This window comes from Aulonocara sp. 'chitande type north' Nkhata Bay, linkage group LG19 (genome assembly GCF_057382095.1).
Source record: "Aulonocara sp. 'chitande type north' Nkhata Bay isolate Kocher_YH1m ecotype deep benthic linkage group LG19, A_spYH_male_GT1.1, whole genome shotgun sequence".
Lineage (NCBI taxonomy): Eukaryota > Metazoa > Chordata > Actinopteri > Cichliformes > Cichlidae > Aulonocara > Aulonocara sp. 'chitande type north' Nkhata Bay.
In genome coordinates, this window is record NC_141362.1 from 10,514,131 (window position 1) to 10,522,771 (window position 8,641).

Genomic DNA, 8,641 nt, shown 5'->3' on the forward strand with positions numbered 1-8,641 from the left:
GTGTCAGGTGTTTTTAAAGGTCACTGAAGCTGGGAACACTTTAATGCAGCCTGTGAGGACGTAGTTCCCCTGTAACTAAAGGTTTCAGTGTAATCTGTTATATTTACATACAGATACTTTCAGTGTATTTAGTCGAGTATTTCCACATCTGCGTACGCTGTGACGTGTGTTATGGATTATTATGGAGTGGATTATATTTATATCCGCACTTGCTTTGATGTGCATGATGCTAAAGGTTAAAGGTTGATCCACTCCAGATTTCGGGCAGCTACTGCCAGTACTGCAGTACTTTAATGTACTTTCAGTACAATTACTTTTCTGTTTGCTGTACAGCCTCATGACCTTTGAGTATGTGTAGGTAATTACAGTGTAATTACAGGCGTTAGGCCTGAGTCGTTACTGAGAATGTTGCGCAGCAGCGGCGGCGCCGAGCTTCAGGTTAGCCTGAGTGTGAGCCGAGCTCAGCTCTGACGAGCTCTCTGATTGGTAGGTTCTGGGTTCTCTGCACGATCTCTGCTGTTCATCCATAACAAGTTCTCACGTCGGTGTTTTCTTTCGTTTACTCACCTTTCCTTTTCCTCCCGTCTCCTCAGCTCCTCCTCCAAAACGCTTCAAATTTCTCCGCAGTAAAAGTCAAGACAAGATCCTCCCCTCTTCCTCCTCCTCCCTGTCGCCGACCTCATCCTCCCCCATCACCCGCCGCCCCTCTCTCTCTCTCACCAGACGACTGCGATTTTGGTCCTCCGCCGACCTCACAGCCGACCTCATCGCTAGCCAGCCAATCCTAGCCAACGGAGATTTCTAACATCCTCATCATCATCCTCATCCTTTGTGCCCACTGACACCATCCTCATCATCACAGTCATCAGTGTGACACACGCGCGCACACACACACACACACACACACACACACACACACACACACCTCTGACACTAAAACATTAAAGACAACCTCGAGCAGCCCCGTGTTTCTGGACAGTGTTATTAGTAAGTAGTGTGTGTGCGCGTGTGTCTGTGTGAGTGTGTGTGTATGTGTGTGTGTGTGCATTTGTGTGTAGCTTGCAGTCTGTTCTGAGCTGTGAGTCTTTAAAGTCATGAAGGTTTTCAGTCCTAAGTGGATTTGTAGCGATGGCGCTCGCTCTCATCACTTCCTGCAGCAGAAAGCTTCAGACGCCGCTTTAACGCAGACCTGCAGGCTTCGCCCAATGAAACACTCACAGAATCACAACTGCTGCACCTGTGCGCTCACCTGTACGCTCACCTGTGCTCTCAGGGTCACATGTCTCAGACAAGCACAGCTCGCTGCAGCTGTCATGTTTCATCGTTTGATTAGTTTTATCACGAAAGTAAAAACCAGCGTCTTTAAAGTCATCATCAGACAGGAAGTACGCAGACAGGAAGTAGGTTTGTTGTTTCCTGTCTGGACAGCAATGTTCCTGAACCTGCAGATGTGCTTTAATGGAAACTTCACAGATGTCACAGTTATCGCTAATGGCCCTCCCCCAGCTTCTGATTGGTCAGATCACAGCACAGTGTCCTTAGTTTTGACGAACCGTGTCCGCTGTCAGGTGGGACGCAGCAGGTGTGTTTGCACTCTCACTGCTTCAGCTGCGTCCTGTCCCTCGAATGCAGGTCAGGAGCTGCCATCTCTGATCACGCTGTGATGTCATCAGGTCACATAGTGAGTGTGTGCGTGCCGCCGTGTCCTGCTTTGCTCTTTGTGACGCTGACCTCACGCTCACGGCCCGCCCACTCACGCCGCTGTGCTTCCAGTGATATTAACCCTGCCGCTGTGAATCCCTCCTCACTGCATTCTAATTGGTCCACAGGTTTGGCGGACAGGAGCCGGGGCGTTTATCACAGCAGCACGCCAGGAGGAAGCAGCGAAAGCGTGAACGGAGAAGATGCACAGGGACCAGGTACCGTAGCCCTCACAGTGCTTTCACAGGCTGCAGGTCAGCTTCCTGAGGAAGGCTTCCAGCTCGGGCTCTGAGGTGTTCCTGCCCCACAGAGCGGGAGCTCCGCCCACTCTGTGGCAGTCTGTGGGTCCTGACTAAAAGAGTAAAAGCGCCCATTAAAACAGTAAAACTGAGCCTTGCTGGTGCAGCTGAGCTCAGACGTCGAGCCGAGTCGACGCTGTAACAAAAATGGTTCCTGGGGTTTGAGGAACTGCACATACAAGAACTTCCTGATTGTCTGTTTTAATTCCAGGTCAGACCCATAAAATCCATCTGAGCTCCACTCCGAGCCATCCGTCGTCTTCGCTGGGCTTCACCGGCAGCTCCGCCTCCAGGCTGGGCCAGATCGCCGTGCGCAGGCCCAGAGGTAGGCCGGCTTTTTGTTTTACTCAGAGCAGCTGTAGAAGTCTGAAACACTGCACGTGTGACGCTGCGGTCACATTTACAGGCCCGTTACTGGACGAAGACTCGCGCCACAACGCCTCGGACCCGGCGTTCAGAGGTCGCCCGGGGTCGGCCGACTTCAGCCACAACACGTCCAGCTCCAACTCACCTGTGAGCTGCAGAGGTACAGACACACACCTGGTTAAATCTGCACAGAGCAGGAGTCTCGATCTCCTCGAGGGCTGCGTGTCTCTGCTGCAACACACATGGTCACGTTTAGTAGGTCGTCAGCAAGACTGACGAACCTGACTACGTGCTGAATTCAGCCATTTGATTCATGTTACAGCAGCTCATGAGTGAATGAACATGGTGAAATAAAAGTGCTGTAGAAGTGCAGTTTTCCAAACGTTTACTCAAACAGAGTTAGAGCTCGCTGCCTCAGCTTCGTCTTACTAAAGAAGGACTCAGGGTATTCAGGTGTGTTGCAACAGAGTCTCTGAGAAATGAAATTAAAGAACTTCAGGTCAAATCTGTGCTAGCTAAACTTTGGAGGTGGGACTAGGTGATCTGTGGAGGCGGGGCTAGTTTACAGGCACAAATGTCACCTTTCCCACTTTCGCCGCACTCAGCTGTACTTTCTTTTCAGATTTCTCAGAACGCCAGGGCCGCTCTGCCAGCCTCTCCAGTGACGACGTCACAGGTCTCAGCCAATCACAGCTGACCCTGTCGCGAAGCTCCACCCTTCCATATGACCACGCACCCCAGAGGGCCCAGCCACAGCGTGGAGGCGGGGTCAGAAGCAAGACCCGCCCTGCTTCTCCTGGGAGTGAGATGGTGACGCTGGAAGAGTTCCTGCAGGAGAGCAACCTGCAGTCTCCTCCTGTGGTGAGACATGAGGCACATATTTCTGCACACACACCGCCGTCGCCGCTGATCACACGAGGCGAGCTTTCGGTCGGGGAGACTCACGCTGAAGACGTTCTGACCTTTGAACCCCTGACCTCAGACCTGCCCACAGAGCAGACGTGACATTCAGTCTCACACCAGGAGCTTTGTGTTTTAGTGCACGTCAGTTTAGACCAGCCTGAGGAGTCAGAGCGAGGACGTCCTGCGTTACTTCCTGTTGAGCCTGAGTTTCAATATGACCTTCAGTGAGGATAGAGTAACCTAGCAACCAGATAACACACATACTTTTATTAGAAGCAGCAAAAGGTGAGACTGAAACGTGATGATTCAGTGAATCTGAGTAACACTGTGAGAAGCTTTAGCCTGAGAGATGAACTCGTGACGTCACAGCGGTGTCAGCACACTTCCTGTTTCTAGCAGATCAAAGTGTTCGGAGCAGCGATGTCACGATTGTGTGGTGTGCAGCTCGATGATGATAACGTCTGATAAATAGCCTGAAGATCCCCTGCTGCTGCTGTGAGCGCTGCACTCACATATTTGCTGCCCTCGGTGTTTTAGTGAGTCGGCGCCTCGAGCGTCCGAGAGCAGAGCGGCAGTAAAACAGGAAGCTCTGCTGCTTCAGCAGGTCAGATGTTTCTCGTTGAAGCTCGGTGTTTCGTGCAGGACGGTGCGTGAAAAACACTGACGGTGTGGTTGATATGTTCAGGTGCAGCTGATGGGTGGAGGCAGGCACGGCGGCGGTTTCTAACTGAAGCATTTATATTCGCCGTGTTTCGGTTTGCTGCACGCGCTCTGATCACGCCGTTATCAACCGCTTCAGAGGTCATTGTTTATAAAAGCGACCCGTTGTTTTTCCCGGCTTCTCAGTCACAGCTCAGGTGTGTTTGACCTTTGCCCTTTGTCAGCCCCGCCCTGACTGCTTCTCTGGGTTTCAGGTGTCCACAGGAAGCAGAGAGGACCTGGTGACGGACTATTTTGCTAGAAGCCCCGCCCCCTCAGCTGTTGCCTGCAGCGATCAGGCGACGCCCACCAACTACGTCACGCCCACCGTGCAGTCGTCCAATCAGAGGCCGGGACAGAGTGTGAAGCCCTCGCCCCGTCAGCCCGTGGGCCAGTCGCCGGCCTCGGCTCAGAGAAGCAGCCAATCACTGAGCAGGACCTTCAGCCTGGCCTCGGCCGACCTGCTGCGCTCCAACGGGCCGGACAGCTTCAGAGGACACGACGTCTCCCCCGGCCAGGCCGACGCCGTGATGCGCCGTCAAGGAGGTGGGACCACTGGGAGAGAGCGGCCGCTGTCGGCTCGTTTTACCGCTCTGTCCAACCAGCACGCAGATGGCAGCTTCCTGAACCCGCCCATCCACCACTCCGCCTCCCTGAACCTGCAGGCGGAGCGCTACGCGGAGCGAGAGCGGGACCGAGGGTGGAGCGCCACCTCCCGAAACGGCCCTCACCGTGGAGAAATTGCCATGGTAACCCCAGTGAGAGCGACGCCTGCCGCGCAGCCTGACGACACCCCCGAGTACGCAGAGGTCCCGAGGGAGGGGCGGTTGGGCGACTCCGCCCACACGAAGAAGGATGGCGAGAGTGGGAGGTGTGGCTCTGTGGAACGCCCAAAGAGTACGCCGGCGTCACCTGACCCCAACAACGACCCGCAGACGGTGTGGTACGAGTACGGCTGCGTCTAAATACCGGAGCACCACGCCCTGCATCCAGCCTCAGAGACAGGAAGTGAGACTGAAGCAACGCCACCCTTTCACTTCCTGTTAGTAAATAAGTGGACAGGTGAGGCAGTCACATGATCATCTCTCTGCGGTGGATGCAGGACTGGATGGAGCCGAGATTTTGCTGATGCCATGACACTACCAGCGCTCCCCACAGGGGGGCGGGGCTTACCGGAGCGGGACGTTTCCTGAAAACATCTTTTTTGGAATCTATAGTGATGCCAAGCTGACGCTCCGTCTCTAACACACAGAGAAGACGCTGCTCACCTCCACCCTGCAGCCACCAAAACACAACACTACGAGCGGCCCTGTCTAACTGCTGGACTCTGCAGGACCGCCGCCTGAATGTACGGGACGCCACATTCCCCGCCTCCAACATCACGCCATACACTGGAAAAGACACAGGAAGGGTGGTGGGGGGGATAAACAGGACAGGCGGAGAGCCTCCTCCCTTTTAAATTACAGCCCTGCTCCATCCATCTTTAGATTCTATCCCAGCATGCAACGCTCTGACACTTTACTGGAAATGTTGCTCAACCCAAGCCGACACTAGACACACACACACACACACACAGATAGGGTTTCTGGGGGTTTCTGTGGCTTCTCTGCCTGCTCAGCTGGGTTTAATTCAAACACTCACACACACAGACACACACTGAGGTTTGGAGCCTGTGGCTGACAGTAAAATCATTTACGTGTTTCCTCTGAGCTGTAAAAGCCACTGTTTGGTGTTTGTGTGAATTATAGATGGAACACACACACACACACACACACACAGAAACTCACACACACCTCATTCCCGGATTCACGCTCGTTTGCTTAATTGGTGATTGTCTGTTTGTCTCAGAGGTCACGTGAATGATTTTAGTGTTTTTCCCTCTGGCTGAGCTCACAGACACTTCGGAGAGGAAGAGGAGGCACAATGACTGAAGGTGTGTCTCACACACAGCTGATGATATTTAATGACTGACCTTTGACCTGCTGTTTCAAAGCACTACATTAACGATGATGATGATGGTAGAGATGAAGATGTAACACTGGAGTTATGAAATGAAGACTGAGCTGATATGAGTTAAATTATTCCTCCTGGAATTTGTATGTGTTTGATGATTTTTTTTTTTTTTACTTTACTTTGAAAATACCAAATGACTTCCTGTGTGTGTGGCGGCGCTGCAGGTCGATGATGTCATGTTACCTGTGCGTTTGCTCTGTTTGTGTTTGCTGTAAAGTCGACCTGTTCTGCTGGTTACTGCTGCACCTATGAGAGTGGCTGAGCATAAGTCTCAGCTCAGAATAATGCTTCTGTGTCTGAGCTCTGTCTGAATCAGGCTGCTTTAGCTCCTCCCTCTGCAAGGGAGGATTCATACATACACATCATGCTCATTTCTCAGCAGCCAATTAAATCCTCCGGCTTCATCACGAGCCAATCAGATCACATTATAAGAATATCTGAGAGCGAGCGAGCTGGCTGTTAGAAAACTTTATTCTGATTGGCTGCCCCTCACAAACAGTTTTAATGCAGGTGGGTGGGGCCTCTGTGACACCTTTGTGACATCACTTAGATCACTTGTGCATGCAGCAGGTGGGCGACGTTAAGAACAGTTCGACTTTACGGTCTCTTACTTCTTCCTGACTTCCTGTGTGCTCGCCGCGAAGCGTCATCTTTCATTAGGAGGAGGAAGTGAAAGAGGAAGTGGCGGCGTCAATGACGTTCCTGCTGTAACTGGATTTGCTGTAGTTCACTTTAAGACGATTTCTGCTGCGGTCGCTGCAGACGCGCTCAGAGGCTGAGAGCAGAAACACGTCAAAGCTTTTTGCTAATAAAGATTTTTAACCTTTGACCTCTGTCACACTCGTCACACCTGAACAGACACACACAGCATCATTGGCAACACAGCGCTCAGGAAAGTTTGCTTCCTGTGACGTTTTCCCTCTTAAAGGTAGAGCCTGACGGTTGAGGTTGCGTCAGGAGCGTGAGGTAACAGGTAGTCGTCTCATCAGCCACGCACTCGTTGGACGAGCTGGGATCGATCCACTCACCACCTGATGGGAACACCACCCGTTCTTCCACCTGAGCTCTTGCTGCTCAACGCTAATTAAAGCTGTGAGATCGTCTGAGTGGACAGGTGTGCAGAGGAGGCTCCTCCCCCCTGTAGAGTGCGCCTGTGGCTGATGACCTCTGAGTTCCTCGAATCAAGACACTTTCATTTTAACACATTTCCTCTTTCTCTGACGGCGAGATGAGTCACGGCTGCAGACGGGTAACCGTGACGGGCTCTTTTCATGTCGTGGGAACGTTTCAGATGACTCGCCAGATGTGTTCAGACAGCTGCTTTCCTACACCAGGCATCGCCAGGTTAAATTCAAACTGTGACCTTTGACCTGACCCATCAGTGACCACACCACCAAACCTGCATCACAGCATCAGAGTCGCCTTCAGAACGCTGAAATGCAATTGGTGTGAGAGACTCCACGGTCGTCTCCGGACACGCAAACAGCTGAGCGTGTGCAGATCTACTTCGACTCTGCGTGCTGCTTGTGTTTCAGACGTCTGTGAGCGTTTGTTCAAAGATTCAGAAGTTAAAAAATAAAAATGAGGCTGTGACATCAAATCAAATCACTTTTATTGTCACATCACATGTGCAGGCACACTGGCACAGCACATGCGAGTGAAATTCTTGTGTGCGAGCCCCACAAGCAACAGAGATGTGCAAACACAACAACACAAACAAGCAAAATACAAGAATGGCCAACCTGAAACTAATAAATATATGTACAATATATAATAGTGTATGCATTTCTGGATGTGTATACTAAATATTTTCCTACGTGTGTGTGTGTGTGTGTGTGTGTGTGTGTGTACACATTTTTACAAATTAAATAGTAAAAATAAATAAATAATAATAATAATAATAATAATAAAATATACAGAGTTGAATATGTGCAAAACAAGTGGCATTTATATACAGTGTGGAGTGCATAATGTTAAAGTTCCAGTAGTGAAGCTGAGGTGTCTATGAAGTGTTCAGCAGTCTGATGGCCTGATGGAAAAAGCTGTCTCTCAGTCTGCTGGTACGGGACCGGATGCTGCAGAGCCTCCTTCCTGATGGAAGTAGTCTGAACAGTTTATGGCTGGGGTGACTGGAGTCCTTGATGATCCTCCCCGCTTTCCTCAGGCAGCGCTTCCTGTAGATGTCTTGGAGGGAGGGAAGCTCACCTCCAATTATCCGTTCAGAGCACCGCACTACTCGCTGGAGAGCTTTGCAGTTGTAGGCGGTGCTGTTGCCATACCAGGTGGTGATGCATCCAGTGAGGATGCTCTCAATGGCACAGCGATAGAAGGTCCTGAGGATGCGGGGGCTCATGCCGAATCTTTTCAGTCTCCTGAGAAAGAAGAGGCGCTGCTGCGCCTTCTTCACTGTTTTGTTTGTGTGTACTGACCACGTAAGATCCTCAGCCAGGTGTACACCAAGGAACCGGAAGCTGCTCACTCTCTCCACAGCAGCGCCGTTGATGGTGATGGGGGTGTGTACTTCTCTGCACCTCCGGAAGTCCACTATCAACTCCTTTGTCTTTGCAACGTTGAGGGTGAGATGGTTGTCTTGACACCAGTGGGTCAGGGCGCTGACCTCCTCCCTGTAAGCCGTCTCATCACCCTTGGTGATAAGACCC

General features: G+C 51.5%; 1 protein-coding gene across 4 annotated transcripts in view; it reads left to right on the top strand.

Moving 5' to 3' along the window:
• The window catches only part of ccdc88c (coiled-coil and HOOK domain protein 88C), a 58,605-nt gene extending 50,798 nt beyond the window's left edge, over window positions 1–7,807 (top strand). For all 4 annotated transcript variants that reach the window (XM_086275850.1, XM_086275851.1, XM_086275852.1 and 1 more), the window contains 5 exons: window positions 1,830–1,919; window positions 2,212–2,325; window positions 2,407–2,526; window positions 2,989–3,227; window positions 4,184–7,807. In XM_086275850.1, coding sequence (XP_086131976.1) covers window positions 1,830–1,919; window positions 2,212–2,325; window positions 2,407–2,526; window positions 2,989–3,227; window positions 4,184–4,933 — 1,313 coding nt within the window. In that variant the 3' untranslated portion in view covers window positions 4,934–7,807. The remainder of the gene's footprint in view (window positions 1–1,829; window positions 1,920–2,211; window positions 2,326–2,406; window positions 2,527–2,988; window positions 3,228–4,183) is intronic.
• The last annotated feature ends 834 nt before the right edge of the window (window positions 7,808–8,641 follow it).